Source organism: Mastigoproctus giganteus, chromosome 1, assembly GCF_048544385.1.
Source record: "Mastigoproctus giganteus isolate SK-2022 chromosome 1, ASM4854438v1, whole genome shotgun sequence".
In the NCBI taxonomy this organism is placed as follows: Eukaryota; Metazoa; Arthropoda; class Arachnida; order Uropygi; family Thelyphonidae; genus Mastigoproctus; species Mastigoproctus giganteus.
Genome location: NC_143575.1, coordinates 69,011,044 through 69,030,454, shown reverse-complemented (window position 1 = coordinate 69,030,454; position 19,411 = coordinate 69,011,044). Strand labels below are relative to the sequence as shown.

At 37.8% G+C, this 19,411-nt stretch overlaps 1 protein-coding gene across 6 annotated transcripts in view; it reads left to right on the top strand.

The window, feature by feature from the left end:
- Positions 1-19,411, top strand: part of bru3 (CUGBP Elav-like family member bruno 3) — a 714,377-nt gene that overhangs the window by 499,133 nt on the left and 195,833 nt on the right. For all 6 annotated transcript variants that reach the window (XM_090373320.1, XM_090373312.1, XM_090373338.1 and 3 more), the window contains exon 7: positions 7,387-7,413. In XM_090373320.1, the coding sequence (XP_090229446.1) occupies positions 7,387-7,413 (27 nt within the window). The remainder of the gene's footprint in view (positions 1-7,386; positions 7,414-19,411) is intronic.

Below are 19,411 nucleotides of genomic sequence, written 5' to 3'. Positions count from 1 at the left end.
TAGAATGAATGCCTCAAAAACTTCAGCAGATGGTGACTGATATATGAAAAACTGTGAAGTGTGGAAAACAGAGGAGAAATGCAGTAATACAGAGTGGAACACAAGGTAACATACATGGAATCCCAGAAAAATATGTTATCCAGCCAACACTGTATACATGTACCTCAATAGTAAAGTAGTGGTAGTCTGTGAAAACACAGAGATGACCTTTCTCATTAACATGTCCACTGAACTCTAGGCAAAAGCCCGTAGTTTGAACAAAACTGCTACCCAGCCTTCTGATAATGCAAAAAATCTGATATCTTTTAAAAAAAACTATTACAAAAACTTCAGGTTTTTATATATATATATATAAATAAATAAAGGAGGGGGGGCAAAATCAGCACGACAAAACCAAAGGATCCAATACAAAAAGTCTGACCAATCCCATGATGTAAAGACCAAATAATGGAAATTCAAAGTAACTAAAAGGTATGTGCAACAGTACAAACTCATAAGATTATCTGTGCAGGAAACATATTTATCATCCCAAACACAATTCAGAATTACAGAAGTATCCTATATACCATAAGGATATAAATGGATGTCCTTTTGCAAAAGGGGAGTGGATTGCAACACATCATTTGATTGTTGCACCAAGGTCACATTAAACTAGATCTTACAAAATATATAAATAAAGTTCATTAACTTGCATATTTTGCTTAATTAATTATGTTTATTGAACCTTACAGTGAAATCTATTACACCTAGGTAAGCCCCTAAACTAAATCATTCAATCCTGAATACTAATAGTGAGTGTTTTGGAACCATTTTGAGCATTTAAATATTTTCAAGGCAGTGAAAGCTGGTGGCAACAGGACTGTGTATGCATACATAGTGTTGTTATTGCCAGCATCCTTTTTATTTGTATTTTAAATTTAAAATAGAACAAATAGAAAAGTAGTACTATACTGAATTGATATAATAAACAATGTTACAAAATAATGAGTGGTTTATCTTTTGATTTATCTATGTTCCCTATTTTTAACTACATAAATTTCTTGAAATAACATATAATGAATGCAAACTGTTTATTTCTGTTAAATGGAGAAAACTATGAGGAATATTTAAAATAAGGTAACTTTCAGTTTGTGAAGTGAAGAAACAAATATTCCACAAATTCCAAGCAGTCATAAAGGGAGAATGCAACATTATGCATTTGTATTTCCAAAAAAATAAAGTTCATAAAGTCAAAAATAATGTTCGTTAATTATGAACTTTATTTTTGACTACTAACTATGCACATTTGCAAATTTACTTAATTTAATATAATAATGAAGCTGTTACATAAAGCTCTATGAAAGAAATCTGACAGATGTATCAGAGAGAATAAGGTTAAATGCATGTACATCAAAGTATGCTTGCTGATGGTGCAGATTACCACACATTCTCTCCATACTTCTGCTTGTATTTTACTTCTTGCATTTAACATGAAATGCAAAATTATTTGAAATATGTTACTAGATCCTTATCATCCCTAAATTTGGATTCTCTGAACCTCCAAAATTTTGAATCTAATTGTCGGAAGACAAATGCATAGCCTCATGCGAAAAGTGCAGTTACTGTTATTAGTATTAGTAATGGCAAATTATGCAAGGAATAGCAGGCTTATACAGTATCAGCAAAATAAAATAAAAAAACATCACCTGCCCATCTCCACTTCTGTTAATTTCTGGAAAAAAGCAGATTTTCACACATCTATCTAGAAATCATCCTTTTTTTATTTGAATATATATTCAAATCAAAAAAGGATGATTTTAATGATTTAGAGATTTTTAAATATAGGAGGCGCTGGTGGCACCAGCTGTATGCTAGCTAAATTAGTGCGCTCTTAAAAATTAATAAATAAAGAAGGTTTTCGGGAGTGTTGCTCAAAAAGAAGTTATATTTTAGATAAAATAAGTGTGGGTGAGTGATAGGTTAAGATTTGGGACCTAAACGTGGTTTTATTTTTTGGACTGAACTTTTTAAAATGGTTATCATTATTATGTTCGGACATAGGAAATTTCAAGGTCATTAAATTTTTAAGGAACTATAATCAGTCACTGGGAATTCTTAGTAGAATAGTTGTGCTACATGATAGCTTTGATGTAGAAGTTTTCAGGATACCAAATTGTATTTAAAAATACTCACGTTTTGCTGAGTTATACATTATTGGTATTTTCAAGGTCACAGTAATTTTACCGAGTCAGCCATTAGATGTTTCCAGGAGATAAAACTACAGCAGTGCCACCTGCTTGGTCAGTGGTGACTAGAAATTCGGCATAAATTGCGTAAAATTATGACATCACGAGGCAGCTTCATCACTGAATAAGAGCTACTCCATTTATATGGCTGCGGCAGGTTTAGTAGTTTAATTGGTTAAACTACTAAAGCACCGAAAGATATATGCTCCCAGAAGGGCCTCCCATGGCGGAAAGGTTTCAGTGGAGACGTCAGACGAAACCCGTTTCAAAAGGTCCACACACGACCTTTTCAACTAAATTGTGATCCAAGAAAGCAACGGGAAACTACTTGGATTATCCTTCCCTTGAAAACTTCAATGATAGATTACGCACATTGAAATGCTACATCTGGCCAATACTGCTCTACGGTGTAGAAACCTGGACTCTAACATCAGCCACTACAATAAAGCTCCAGACCTTCGAAATGTGGCTCTACCGAAGAATGCTGAAAATTCCGTGGACAGCCAAGATAACCAACGCACAGGTCCTGCAGGACATGCACACGGAACGGGACCTGCTCAAAACCATCATCAGCAGGAAATGCAAATACCTAGGTCACATCGCTAGGAACCAACAAAAATATCACCTACTACCACTCATCCTGGAGGGAAAGATCGAAGGCAAGAAACGCCCAGGCAGACCGAAAATGGCATGGCTAGATAACATCAACACCTGGCTTCACATGACAACAGCACAAATTCTACACGCAGCGCTAGACAGAGAACAATATCAAAACGAAGTCGCAAACGCCATTCGGCAGCAGTAAAGAAGAAGAAGAAGAGATTTTTAATTAATACTTGCTGGTACCAAACTCAAGGTGATGGAATATGAAAAAGCTCTAGAGGTAATTTTACAGTCCAACATGGAATTCTGTGAGCAGTGGAAGCAAGCTGCTGGAATAGCCCGTGGATTCTGTCAATGATATACAGGAACTTTGACATTAGAGATAAAGAGGTGATTGTTCCATTTTATCATTCAATAGTTAGTCTACGTCCAGAATGCTGCATACATGTTCTTCTTAAAATGAGGGTACCAAACTTCATTTTAAGAAGGTTAATTGATTCAAATCTATTTTAATTCATTTTAAAAAGGAAATAAATCTGTTGGAAAGTGTGCAGAGAAGAGCATCAAGATTAGTTGGGGATATAAAAGGATATCTTTTCCAGGAAAGACCAGTTCTGTAAATTGCAGAAACTAAGCATTTGCATGGTGACCTAATTGAAGGTTCTTTTGTATTAGACTTTAAAAGAGTTAAGTAAATGCTGATGACATCTTTATCCTTTTTCAGGTGAAATACACAAAGGCTATAAATTTAAATTGTAAAAGGAATATTTCAGAATAGATGTGTGGAAATTTTCGTTAGCAGTAATACATTTAAATTAGTTGATGAAATAAACTTACTAATGTTATGGAGGGGTAGTTTGTATATGTGTTGCTTCCTTGCGTCATGTTGCCAATGTACTTATTTACATTAGCCATGATTATTATATATTTCAAGTGAAAAATCCTATATCATATTTTGTATCTTCTAATTAATTCTTGTTTTCATTGTTTTGTAATGTAAGCGTTCATTTAATACCATACAGTTCGATATAGCAGAGTGACACCTTGCCACTGGCAAAATTAGTTGCAAAATTGGCTTCACTTTCACTGTATTGGCTTCGATATACAGCTATATGGATTCAGTAAACTTAATTAGCCAAAAATTACTTGAGTTAGTCTACTTATAAAACAATCTCTTTACACACCAATCTTGAAGTTTTTGTGGCAAGAATAGCTGTGATATTGGTCTTTGTGTGGTCTTCCTTTGTGAGTTGAACTTAGATATTGGCTCTGAACTCTTTATCAGGTGCTGCAATAATTAAAGACAAACACCAGCCAAGGAATAAAAAATTTTTACTATAAAAATAATAAAATAATGTAATACACTATCGAAAGACTAAAATATTACAATAAATTACGATAAAATAAACTACGATAAAACGTTAAAAATATACCGAAGCAATAAAATTATCTAAAATAAACTGGATTAAAAGCAATAAAACCTGAAGCTTTCGGAGACTGCTGTCTCCTTCTTCAACAGTATACTATTACTGCAATGACACATTCTTAAGTGTGCATCCAAGCCACCTGGTACATTCTTTACCAGGTGGCATGAATGCACACCATCTTTTATGGTTTGCATTTAAGAAATGCATCTATCAAAGCTTTGATAAGATATTTTATGAATGACCTTTGATAGACTAAAGCAGTGTTTCCCAACCGGTGTGCTGTGGCCCTTTTCAAGTGTGCCCCTAAATTAGGAAAAATTACATTGAGTTCAATGAAAATCACTATTTTGGTATGCCATTAATATTCATCTTTTAACTTAAAGTGTGACTTGAGTGACAAAAGATTGGGAACCACTGGACTAAATTTTTAAACTCAAGATTACATATATACATAATTTTGTTAACAGATACTATTTTGTTGATGACAGCTTTTGCTTTATCTACATTCCCTTTTACTGTTCACAAATACAGACAACAGGATCTCAGTAATAATGAACACTTTCCTATAATATGCATGATATAGACCCAAATAAGTAATAATTTGCAGGGGAAAAAAAAAAAAAATTTGTAACTTCATAAAAGTGTACTGGAAGAGATTCGCTCAAACTGCTGTTTTAGAAAGGGGGAGAGAGAGAGAGAGAGAGAGAGAGCGAGAGAGAGAGAGAGAGAGAGAGAGAGCCATTCCTTTAGTGAAAATAACTCTTTTTTGAGAACTGCAACTTAGCTGATCTCGAAACAAACATTTTCGTTCAAATGTTTTATTATACTATTCTAAGAGCTGCTGAATTCTGAGTTCAGTCCAGTTCAAACATTTGAAAGTATTACAATTCATGGTGAACCAGAGTGTGTTTTGGAAAAATGAAAACAAAATTGTGAATAAATTTTGAAAATATGTCATCATGACCAATCTTTATGTTTATAAGGAAACAAAAGCTGAATGAACACTGTAAGATCTGATAGTAATTTAATAGCGTAAGATCTGATAGTAATTTAATAGCGTAAGATCTGATAGAAGGATAATGGATATCCTCTCTATTAGTGTCTGATATTCCATTGGAGGTGCCAAGATAAATGCCTCTACAAATGGCACTTCTGTAGCCAGGTGGGCAGGAGCGGCAGTGCGTAGCACACACACTTCTTGATTAGACCGGGGTTCGAGCCCGTAACACCAAATACGGAGGATGTGGAAAGGTCAGGGAATGACTACTGCATATCCCTGGAGCAATATGGCCTTAGTTGCTAATGCTCCTAAAAACCAATAACAACAACAACAGCCTCTACTAATCAAATGATTAAAGTTCTTATGAATTTCTTTGCTCAAATGTGCAGTTCTTCATATACTTTGGATTTTTCAATTATATAAAACACTGGCTGAAAAAATTCCTATAAACTTCTGAATAGCTGTGACTTACTTGTACAATCAGTGTTTGTTAAAAGCCGAATTAATTGCAACCTTTGATAATGTGTCCAGAAGTAAGCTGAATCTGACAATATACGAGGGATGATCATTTAATTTGCAGACTGGTGCAAGATCTTATCTTAATTGTCTTATCTGAATCTTTTGTGGATTTCTCTGTCTCGAAATACTCTTATCCATGCATTATATGCTTCTTTTATGGCTCTGCGAGCATCGTTGTTTTGGATGCAAAATGCTTGCCTTTCAGGTGCTTTCTTCAGATGAGGAAACAGGAAGAAATCACATTGGGCTAAGTCCAGTGAAGAAGGGGGGATGTGGCAAAACCTCAACGCCTATGGCAGTGATAACTGCTTGCACAATATTAGCCGTATGGGGCTTGGCATTGTCTTGATGGAGAAACTACTTCACACCAGAATGTTCGGTCAAACCATAATATGGCTGTCCTACCAAGACACTCATTACCATATGCTTCATTCATCTCTTTAACTGTTTCTGATGCATTTAAGTCCCCATCTGACACAATAACGGATTACATATCATAGTTCAATCTGTATGTCAGACATGATGCTATCTCAAAACGATCGCAAGTGACATGTGATTAGCAAATCTCTCTTCATATAACCAAGTACTGGATTGTGCACACAGTCTGCTGCTCAGTAGCGATCAGGGAGAGTGCCTTTAGCGGCAGTTATGGAAAGTTCGCATAGTAAACATAAAATCTAGCTGCAGTCCGAAAATTCAATGATCAACTCTCGTATTATAGCATAATATGCAGTCTTTATTTAGATGCTTTGAATAATTAATTAGATCTGTATAAATTGTATATTTTTCAGTAACCAGTAGTTCTCTTCGTGACAGCATGCAATCATACTGGTGGTCTCAAAAAAAGAGAGAAAAGATGTAACACAACCCCCAAAAGAAACTTCATTTCTCGTTATACATTAGGCATACCTTCACATATTATCTGCATTGCAGTGAAAACTGCCAATATGCACTAGTTGTCAGTCAACTTACCGTCTGGCATATATTGATAGATTGTCCATACCCATTTTCTGTTTGAGGCGAAGTTTTCAATTGATTCTAAGCTTAAAATCCATTAATTTTAATGCCACTGGCATTTGTAAATTATTCCTATATCTTAATCATCTCCAAATGTATTACCTGGTTTGGTATTGCTAGCTGACAAAACCAACCTGTAAATAGTTAAAGAAATTGAAAGGCACATATTGGCCCTATGATATTTTGTCAACAATAACAACTGCCGCAGGTATTCTACTTCACTGAAGTAAATGTAGCTAAGCCTGTTCAAAAAAATTTACGAGTGAAGGCATTTGGAAGATGAATTTTGATTTACACATTTACTGAATTTAAATTTAGTTTATTAGTACTGGACCATCCTTCCGAACATCTTTGAAAGGTGTTGAAAAATACAGTAGAAGTGGAAAACATTTTTTTTTTTTTTTTTTAATTATTTTCTATATCCTCATACTGTTGGTGATGGCTTGATTGACTATAATTTCATTAACTTGTGTATGCTTTTCAAAATGAAGAGAATTATTTTATCATGTATAATGAAAATATGATTACTACTGATTTGTGTTATGAGTACTACAATGTCTTAATAAAACAGCACACCTTCTCTGATTTCTTTTAGCCACTGATGCGGTCCTGTTTCATGAAGGTAAATACCTCTGTTTCATCCCTTTTTAAAATTTGTGCTATAAAAAGTTATATGAAGTAAAATTTGTGAATATATATGAACGTGAATATATAAGAAAATGCAGTTTGTTATTTTTCAGGATATTCAAATGTAATATCACATTAATGTATTAAATAACTTTAGAAAAGAACAGTAAAACATTTTGGCAGAAAAAATTTCTAGAATAGATAACTAGATAGATTTTAAAATAGGTAACCATGAGATGGGCACAATGGGGTATGCCATATGTTCAAAACAGCTTAAACCTAAAATACTTAAAGTGACGTCAAAAAATATTGTAGTTTTTGTTCAACTTTTGATCTATATCATTAACTGTTCTGTTATTGAAAAAGTTTGGCTATAAAAAAAAAAGTAAAATAACTTGCTTTCCTAAGTCTAATTAAGGCAACTTATCGAGAAGCAAGAATTTAAAATTATCGGAGCATGCTGGCTTCACGTCTAATAAAACGTGCAGTCTTATTAGAGCATCTCCTAACTGTTTCATGTGCTTGCTTCAGATTTTATTATGTTTGACTGGTGTTCATTTGTTGAAGCCTGCAGGCTTTTCAATTCATGGTTTATGCTTATGTGCTGAAGGAGCTACCTTCAGCACATAAGTTGACTTTTGGCGTCTCCGTAGCCAGGTGGGAAGGAGCAGCAGTGCGTACCCACGCTTCTTGATTAGACCGGGGTTCGAGCCCGTCACCACCAAATATGGAGGATGCGGAAAGGTCAAGGAATGACCACCGCATATTCCGGAGCAATATGGCCTTAGTTGCTAATGCTTCTAAAAAAAAAACCAAAACCAAAAACAAAAATAAGTTGACTTTTGCAGTATCAGAAATTCGTGAAAAATTTTAAAGTTGACTTATACGCTGAGTATAAAACTCTTAATCTTAAATAATTAAAAGTACTTGATTAGTGTTAGAAAGGTATGAAATAATACCAGTACATTTACAATTTATTACTTATATGTTTTTACACAAATATATTGTTTCTCACCTTTTAAAAACAAATAATTTGTTTATCTTCTTCATAAGGTGATAGTTTGTAGAATACATCAGAAGGTTTGCTTTCCGGTTTACTTTTCAAGTTCTAGAAAAATACTTTTAAGATTATCAGTGTTTTATAACGAATGTTCTTCCATATCAATGCATTGTTTACAGAGAAATCTTTTACAGTACAGTACTTAACAGTCAACAGGGAATGGCTCAATTACTTAATTAAATCTTCACGTTTATACATATAGAATCAATAACAGCAATGTTAAGTTATGATCTGTGCCTGTAGGTTTTGGTTGACTTGATGTATTACAGCCTAAACTGTCAATGTGTCATTGAAAATGAAATCGCCCAACCAACCTGTAGGTTTTGGTTTCAAGATCCTCCACATTAAGGAGTATTCTGTATGGTTATTGGTTTCTTTACAGCTGTGAGTGTAATTAAAATGTCACAATATAACCTTTTAAAGGAAAGAGTAAAAATGAAAAGTACAGTAGAGACAGTATTTGTTAATGCAGATTTTACTGTAATATACTACTATGCAGTATGTGAAAGATGATTTATAAAAAGGGAATCAACTTATACAGTGAATATATAATTCATCAAGCATGGAATTTTAAGGCAAAATATAAAAGACAAACTTTACTGTAAGTGTGTATATACTCTGGAATGTATGGTAATTGGCACAAACTGATAGATGAAGTTTTGAAAGCCTGTGAAGAATTTGGTGAAAAGAAAACAACTTGATGTTTTTCAAAAGAAACTATAAAAAAAGAGGAACGACAGTGCAATCAAAAATCACTTTTATAAAAACAAGTGAAGACATTCCACAAACAAACATTTTCAATGTGCATGGGTCTGATGGCTTATTATTAGCTATATGGCGCAAGGAGGCCTGAGGCTTATGCTGCACCAACCAAAAAAAAAAAAAAAATTCCCGAGTTACCCTGAGAGAGAGAGAGAGAGAGAGAGAGAGAGAGAGAGAGAGAGCCAAGAAAGAGAAGAATGATGATATCCAGCTCAGGACCCTGGGTGTGCCAAGCCCATACTCAACAGATGTAAGCCCCTGGGGTAAAATAATGAAACTTTAAAAAGTTGTGGCCATAGCCCATCCAGAGAAAATTTATTTTTCTTATAAATTGTCAACTTCTTTACACAATTGAAGTTGAATTTTATTGAAACAGTCTTTAGTAGTATGAGTGGACCTCCACCTCTCTCTCTTCCCCCCCATGCAAGGCACCCAGGATATAGTTCATATTTTATAAATCACACCTAGTTTTCCTGGCTCCAGAAATGCTTATTTTTATATGCAGTAAAATTGCTTCAGATGTTTTGAAGAGACCAAACAATTATAGATATTGTAATTGGGAAAATATGTTATTATGGCTGAAGAATTTTTCTGCTAAATTGAATGTTGAGATTCAGAATAGAATTCACATTACAATAATCAGTTGTTTGCATTTTATTATACACTCTGACATACCAGTAAATTTAAACAAATAAAGTTAACAGAGATGCCAGAGTGAGTAAATTGAAATCTTTATTCATAGGCAATCATTATGCACAAATATATTAAAAAAATTTTTAAGTGGCCTTCCATGAATTCCAGAAAGATTGGTGGGATAAATTTGAAAATAAAACAGATTTCTGGTAGGTAAAGTATAAATGTAAAAATATGTTAGTGATGTGTATGTCATTTTCCTAGTGTGTCAGTGATCACAGTATGCTGAGTGGGATTTACTTGAAGGCCTAACTACTGTTCAGGGTAAAAAGAAGGACTTTTACTTTTGTAAGGACAGTGGTCTCAGACAGTTTTTAAATTCTATACAGTGGGACCATCTGATGTTACCAACAGCAAATTCTATTTGGGAAGCTGTTGTTGTTATTTGGTTTTTAGGAGCATTAACAACTAAGGCCATATTGCTCCGGGGATATGCGGTGGTCATTCCCTGACCTTTCCGCATCATCTGTATTTGGTGGTCACGGGCTCGAACTCCGATCTAATCAAAAAGCTTATGCTACGCACTGCTGCTCTTGCCCATCTGGCTATGGAGGTGCCATTTGGGAAGCATTCAGGAGAATAATCATAGAAGCTACTAGGCTTTTAATATGAACTGAGAAATACCATTCCAGGCTTAGACCAAATGTTCACATTTATTGCTTCCTGTGCACATTTATTGCTTGCCAGGTAGTGGGTGTCCCTTGTGGCATAGAAGAAAAGTGCACAAGATGGCCCCTCAATTGGGCACCTGTACATGGTGAGAGGACCTCCCAGTGACGCTGCTGGTCTTCCAGATCAGTATTACTAGGATCCAATGCCCACAACCTAGGTTCCAGGCTAACATCAATAGAATCCGGCATGTTTGCCATGTGATGCGACCCATGAAAATTGGGAAAGGGGGATCCTGGTGGTTGAGGGGCCCATCTTCAACACACCACTTTGGCCGGCCCCTACTTTGATAAGACAGGTAGTCCTGGATGGCCCGGCTAGGATCAATCAACTAGTGGGTTTGCCTGCAAGGGTCAACCATGTCAATGCCATGGTCCGAGGGACAGGATTCAGGCTGGCTTTGTGGTGCAGGTATGGTGTCTGGGTAGCCCTGGTGTTCCAATCCTGTGCACATTTATTGCTTGCCGGGTAGTGGGCATTCCTTTGGGCTTCGTGGTGGGTGGGGAGTCTAGGCACTGGATCACTTCAAAAACTTCATGAATTCTGATAAATATATACCTTTTGGGGGCACAACCCGGTCCCTGTCTGAAAATTTGACCGTTGACCCAGATGACATCACTTATGCTAAAAGACAGAAAACAGAAGCTACGAGTAAATCAGCCCCAACACCTTGCTATCTGATAATTCACTCCACTGGTGAGAAGCCCTTAGGGAAAATGTCACCGTTCTTTATCCAGAAGGATTTGGAAGGGTTGGAAGGTTCTCCTGAATCTGTCAAACAGCTTCGATCAGGCAACATACTTATACAGACCAGAAGTGACAAACATTCAGACCAGCTCCTCTGAGCCACATCTGTTGGGGGAATGCCCATCACTGTTACCACCCCCACAATACTTTGAACTCATCCCATGGTATTATTGTGGAATGGGATCTTATGGATATGACTGAAGAGGAAATCTGTTCTGAATTAAACCTGCAAGGAGTGATAACTGTGAAACGAATATCCATGCGTAGGAATGGGAAAATTGTTCCAACAAGAAATATCATCCTGGCATTTAATTCACCAACATCTCCCAATGAAATCAAAGTTGGCTATGGTAAAGCTGCAGATTAGGGTATGCCATCCAACATGGCAGCTAGCAAAACAGTGGGAAAGCAGTGATCGGCAAGGTGTGACTCCGCCCACTGTCCTCCTAGGTTGATCTACCTGGGGCGTTTCCCCCCCCCATTTGCCACTGTTTTTAGATCGTGAACTCATTTTCCGATTCAAAAACAGCGGGATGGGGGATAAATACCCTACCTAAGCTAAGCACCCCCCCCTCTTCGACGACACACAAAACAATCAAAAAGAAAATGCCTCCACAATAATCACCCAATCACAGAACTTAACCACCAATCACAGCACTGATTGGGATGTGACTATTATACCCTATACTGAAGTTCAATCCTGGTTATATTAACTGTCCAGTCCGTCCATACATACGAGATCCTTTATGGTGCTTTAAGTGCTAGAAATCGGACACTTGCAAATGGCCTATCGTGGAGCCCTTACATATGCTCAATGTGCTGCAGAGGACCGTGAAACTACAATGTGTTCAACCACAAAACCCACCTGTATTAACTGCCAAGGAAAATACCCTGCTTATTTGCAAGCATGCTAGAGGTCAAAAGAAGGAAAAGAAATTCAAAGACTTAAGGCAGGGCTGAACATATCATATCGGGAGGTGAGAAAAATGGTGAAAACTATGAATACAAACAAACCCACCTATTCTTAGAAGATAGCAGGGAGATGTTCCATTGATTGTTGTTGTTATTTGGTTTTTAGGAGCATTAGCAACTAAGGCCATATTGCTCCGGGAGATATGCGGTGGTCATTCCCTGACCTTTCCTCATCCTCCGTATTTGGTGGTCACGGGCTTGAACCCCCAGTCTAACCAAGAAGCGTGTGCTATGCACTGCTGCTCCTGCCCCACCTGGCTACAGAGGTGCCTTTTCCATTGGAACTCAGACTGAAATGACCATTCCACCAAAAGAGTCATTCACTCCTATCACATGCTACCTTAACAGGTAGAAAACCCACACAGAAGGACCAATCAGCTGCCACTCCTATATCCATACCTGTTAATGCTCCAGCAGTACCCAAAGAAGTTACTGTAGGAAAGAATAAGAAGCCTGAAATATACTGTAGCTTCCAAGAAAAAATGGACGTCAAGGAGAAGGAAGTACCGGATGATTCAGTTTTGGAACTCTTTGCAGAGGAGGAAATGGACACGGGACAGTGTCCATACTTCCCCAAAAAAAAAATAAATCCAACTGATAAAAGTAAGCCTTCATCACCTTTGAAGCTGACTGATGGACCCACAAAGCCAAAATAATGGCTAAATTCCTACAATTGAATTTATGTGGATTCTGGCGAAATACTGATGATATCAAGGTCCTCCTGCAGAACCACAAGCCAGTGTGCTTTTGCTTGCAGGAGACTTATCTAAAGTCAAATGATGACTCCACCATGCGCAACATCACAATTTTTTGTAAGGATAGAATTGCGGATAGAGTCATGGTGGAGTCAAATGATGACTCCACCATGCGCAACATCACAATTTTTCGTAAGGATAGAATTGCGGATAGTCCTGCTCATGGAGGAGTGCACATTCTTGTGGGAAACCACATCCAGTTCAGCCTTTGCTACTTACAACCAGCATAGAAGCTGTTGCAATTCACCTTACAGTGGGATTTTTATTAACCATCTGCTCCATTTATTTGCCACCCATGACTGACATCTCCCAGAAAGACCTTAATCATCTTGTAATGCAGTTGCCTTCCCCTTTCTTATTTCTCGGGGATTTTAATGGGCGTAACACCCTGTAGGGTAGTGTTAGTATTAATGGAAGGGGAAAAGTCATAGAGCATATGCTCAATGATATTGACCTTTCCCTTCTAAATGTGGAAACTAACACCTTCTTCCACATGCCTGCCCATACGTTTTATGCCATTGATCTCCTTCTCTACTCCCTTCACTCACTTGGGAAGTGGAGGGGAACCCATACGGAAGTGATCAGTAGTGGGAGACTATGTCTTCCTTATAAGTTACTGCGGTGGAAGATTGATCAGGCTGACTGGAATGCCTTCCAACATTTAGACCGGGGTTCGAGCCCATCACCACCAAATACAGAGGATGCGGGAAGGTCATGGAATGACCACCGCATAACCCGGAGCAATATGGCCTTAGTTGCTAATGCTCCTAAAAACCAAATAACAACAACAACAACAGCCTTCCAACATCTGGTAGAGTTTGACATCGCTGCAGTCAGTCAGGAGCCTATCAATAATGCAGTCATGTACATCCCAAAAAATATCATCCAAACAGCTGCAAATACCATTCCAAAAACATCCACCTTTTACCAAACCATGGTGAAATTCACAATGCACAGCAGCAAAAAAGCTCAAAACAAAGCCTGTGGGGTATTCCGACGATATCCTACTGCAGCCATTTTTATAGCCTTTAAATCTGCATGAGCCAAAGCATGCCACATCTGCCGTCAGAGTCAAGAGGAATCGTGGATTCATTTTACATCATTCATCAATTACTCAGTCCACTAGTACCAAGTTGCAGACCGGGCTAGCCGGGTGGGTAAAGTGCCTGCCTGACAAATCAAAGGTCGTGAATTTGAATCCCGCCTCAGGCTTGGATCAGAGTAGCAAATGCAAAAACCTTGGGAGGTGAAATATGGCCACAGAAGCCGATACGCCAATAACTAACAAAAAAAAAAAAAAAAACAGTACAGTAACACCCCCCCCCCTATTCGCGGTATCTGTATTCACATATTCGCGATTGCTGATTTAATATAAAATGAAACCTAAAAAAATGTGAATTTTAAAGCGCCGTGAACATTTTCTGCCATAAAAAAACATGGGTGTGGCTAAAATTATCTTTCCCGGTCAAAAAACCGCTCAGTGGGTGGGGGGGGAGGGGTGACAAACTCGCGAGCGTGGATATTTCTCGCTAATCCTTGTACAGTACAGCCTTCCATGGCAAGCGTGTGTTATGTGCTTGCCATGGAAGGTATCGTCGTTTGCTTTTAATTTATAATCTTATAAATTGAATAAATTTATCAATTTATAAATTGATATGCTTAAAAAAGTGATAAATCTACCATTTTGCAGAGTAAAACAGACTTTCTTGAGTGTGTTAATGGAAAAAAGTGACTTTATTGTGGACAAGTTCTTTCTAACCCGTACAAAAATATGGCTACGAATAACAAGGGAAATGTGAAAATATCAAAGAAGGTGATGACATTATCGAATAAAATTGAGTTATTAGACAAAATTTCTAATGGTGAAAGTGTCTCCTCAGTGGCAAAACATTATAAAATCAATGAGTCAACGGTACGATCAATCAAAAAATCGGAAGAAAAAATTCGTGAAAACGCACTAATTGCTTCAAAAATTTGCTCTGTAACTCGTGATGTTAAATTAGAAAAAATGGAAAAGGCTTTAAATCTGTGGATAGAAGACCAAACTCAAAATAAAATTCCGTTAAGTTCACTCATCATTCGTAAAAAGACAAAACTCCTTTATCAACACTTTAGCGAAACTGGTGATAGGACTGGTGGGATAAGTTTTTTTGCTAGCAAAGGCACTGGTTTGAAATTTCTAATAAATATTACATTTAATATTAAATTGTTTCTTATTTTCATTTCGATGCTATATGCATGCATTTCACTATGTACTGTCTATATACATAGTCATATTATGAAGGTACATATAATACATATGTAGACAAAATTTTAAACTAGTGTGGTATTTAGAATCAAATTACTTTCTCTCTAGCTTTGGAACTTTACCCTTTATTACTATATGAGTTATGGCTCCCATTACTCAGTATTCGCGTTTTCGGTATTCATGACATTTCTCAGGAACGTAACCCCCGCGAATAGGGGGTTTACTGTACTAAGTTGGTCTGGGAAAAAATACAGAAAATGAAGGGAAAATATACATCCCATGCTTCCCCAATCCTAGATTATAATGGATGCACTATTGCAGATCCAACTGCAATAGCCAATTCTCTAGGGAAAACATTCTCTAACATCTCTGTGACATCTTTGTATTCCCCAGAGTTCCTGGTCCTGAAACATAAAATCGAAAAACAGGCACTTAATTTTACATTAAAGGGCCTTTATCCCTACAACAGGCCATTTACTGTACAGGAACTGAAAAGAGCTCTCATCCTGTCTATGGCAAGTGCTGTTTGATCAGATGGCATCCATTATGAAATGATTAAGCATCTTTCACCAAAATCTGTGGATCAGCTAATCCTTCTATATAGCAGAATCTTCATTGAAGAGCAGTTTCCGGATGCCTGACTCAAGGCAATCATTCTTGCCTTTGCCAAGCCAGGAAAGGATTCTAAAATCCCTACTAATTATCGTCGTATTGCTCTGATCAGCTCTCTGTGCAAAATCCTAGAGAGAATAGTTAATTTTCGTTTAATGTGGTATTTAGAATCAAATTACTTTCTCTCTAGCATCCAATACAGCTTCCGAAGAACTGGTCCACTCTGGACCATATTATTAGACTGGAAACATCCACCTGGGATGCTTTCCTAAAATGTGAACATCTTGTATCTGTATTCTTTGATAGCATTAGCATTAGCATTAGTAGAGGCATCTGATGCAAGAAAGCAAGCTTATGCAGCATCAGCCAAAGGAAAAAAAAAAAAAAAAACCACTTCCACTTCACCCCTCTGTTCGTTTGAAATACCTGTCCAGCTGGGCCTTAAACTTATTTAGGCTATCAACTTCCATGACAAGGGATGGAAGTCTGATCCACCAACCAACCACCCGCTGGCTAAAGGCAAGTTTCCGCACGTCTATCCTACATCTGTCTTTCCTCAATTTGAATTTATGCCCTCTCAGGTGATTATTCTGAGCAAGAGGAAGAATCCCATCAGCATTGAGCATGCTCAAACCATTCAAGACTTTATACACCTCTATCAGATCACCTCGCTGGTGCCTAGTCTCCAGACACTGTAATTTGCAAAACTTAAGCCTTCCTTCGTAAGAGCACCCCTTTGTTCCATTCACTAATCTTGTTGCTCTTCTCTGTTCTCATTCCAGCAGCTCTACATCCTTCTTGAAATGAGGCCTCCAGACCTGTATACAGTACTCTAGGTGTGGCCTGACCATTCCCTTATACAAGGGAATAATCACCTCCTTATCCCTGCTAGAAAAATTCCTATATATCATTGACAATACACCATGAGCTACTCTTGCAGTCTGTCTGCACTGCTCAGAGAACTTCATATCTGCCTGCACAACCACCCCCAGGTCCCTTTCATTCTCTACCACTGTCAGTGTAGTACCACAGAGTTGATACATTGCTCTGGGGTTGCTGTTTCCCATATGTAGTACTTTACATTTGTCAATGTTAAACTTCATTTGCCACCTCTCAGCCCATCTTCTCAACCTTTCCAGATCCTGCTGCAGCAGCATAGTGTCAGTAGTGTCCTTGACAACCCTGCCAACCTTCGTATCATCTGCAGACTTGGTTAAGCTTGATATACCATCATCAATATCATTTATAAATACAGAAAACAATAATGGATGCAACACTGAACCCTGAGGGACTCCACTGATAACATTAGTCCACGATGAGCAGTGTCCATTGATTACCACTCTCTGTCTTCTCCCCCTCAACTACCCCTTTATCCCCAGCAGCAATCTGCCTCCAATGCCACACTGCACCAATTTGTGCAGCAGTCTTCCATGTGCAACAGTATCAAAAGCCTTTCTAAGCTCCAAGTATATAATATCAAAGTTATTCCCTGCATCCAGTTCTTTTGTGACTGCATCATAGTATCCAATCAAATCGGATATGGAGTAAGCACAACACAACTTGGAGATTTGGCATCTTAAAAGATTTATATCGCATCGCTCTTAGAGGGCATCATCCCATGTTAATTAAAAACATTTTAGTCAGTTGGCCTTTCCAAGTTTGAGGATCCTCACTCTCACTCTTTTTGCCAAGAGAAGGGAGTACTGTAAACAGCACCCCCTATGTTGATGACTTTAGCATATTCTCTCAGTCATGCAACATGGGGATTATTGAAAGACAACTGCAACAAGCCATTGATCGCCTTAATTCCTGGGCACTTGTTAATGGATTCAGGCTCTCGCTGCAGAAGACCATTTGTGACTTTTGTCATAAGCAGAATCTTCATCCTTAACCTGAATTAAGTCTTGGACAAAATGCTATTACAGTAGTGCAAGAGAGAAAATTCTTGGGACTCATATTTTATAAAAAGTTAACCTTCCTGAAACATCCATGAACTCCACACAAAGTGAACAAGAGGCCTGAATATTCTCTGCTCTCTGTCCTCTGCATCTTGGGGTGCAGACCGATACATCCTATTACATATTTACTGATACATTCTATTACATATCTGCCTTGCTACTGTAGCATATTGAACATCTCCTGTCCAGAGCCTATATGTTGAAGCACATGAACCACTGTTATCACTTTGACTTAAACAGTTGTCTCTAAATTATGCTTTAAAACTTAAATCCCTGCCAGACCATCCTATGTGGCCATCCATTTTTGAGCCCCAATGGGAAAGTTTGTACAATGCTCATCAGACTGCCAATCTTCCTTTTGGTATTTGTGTTCACTCAGAGTGTTTGAAATGAAGGTAGACAAGGTTGCCCAAACATCAAATAAGCCCATTACACCCTGGCATGCTCATGTTCCAACATGTGACTTTTCCCTTAAAAACTGGGGAAAGTCAGATACTCCATCTGTCTACCTGCATCTCTATTCAACACACCAAGCTGAACATTCTGACTTTGTGCCAGTTTACACAGATGGGTCGAAGTCGTAATCATATGTAGGATATGCTGCTGTCTCTCCAGACACCACTATATCAGAGCAGATTCTCTCTGAATGCAGAATATTTACTGCAGAGCTGCACGCTATTGAGTTAGCCCTGGACCACATTAGTAAATACCAGCACCAACTGTTCATTTTATATTCTGAAACTTTGAGTGTCTTACAGACTTTACTATCGGTGAGATATAATCCTCGCCCAGTTCTGTCTCAAGTTCAGCAGAAGATCCGCTTTCTCCATGAATGTGAATACGATATCCGCTTCTGATGGATTCCCAGCCACATTGGGATTAGGGGCAATGATTTGGCTGACACCGCCACCAAATCAGCAATTCCCACTAATAATTGTTGCCTGTCGGTCCCCTGTACAACTATAAGTTGTACAGACTACAAGCAAATAATACGCCAAAAGACAACTCCCAATGGCAGGATTCATGGAATAGATAGACTATAAATAAATTTCATCAGATAAAGCCTGTAATTGAACTGTGGCAGTCTAGTCTGCACAGGAATCTTAAAGAGGGAAGTTGGTTTTGTCCAGACCCCCATAGAACACAGTCATCTGACACATTCGTTTTTGCTGAGGGCTGGTGACCCTCTTCTGTGCAAGTCCTGTGACAGAATTTTATCCCTAAAACATAATTTAATTTAGTGCTCAGATTTTAATATGCATTTTACTGGCACCTCCGTAGCCAGGTGGGAAGGAGCAGCAGTGCGTAGCACACGCTTCTTGATTAGACCGGGGTTTGAGCCCGTCACCACCAAATACGGAGGATGCGGAAAGGTCAGGGAATGACCATCGCATATCCCGGAGCAATATGGCCTTAGTTGCTAATGCTCCTAAAAAAACCAAACTAAAGGCAAATTTCCGCACATCTATTATACATCTGTCCTTTCTCAATTTCAATTTATGCCACCTTAGGTTCGT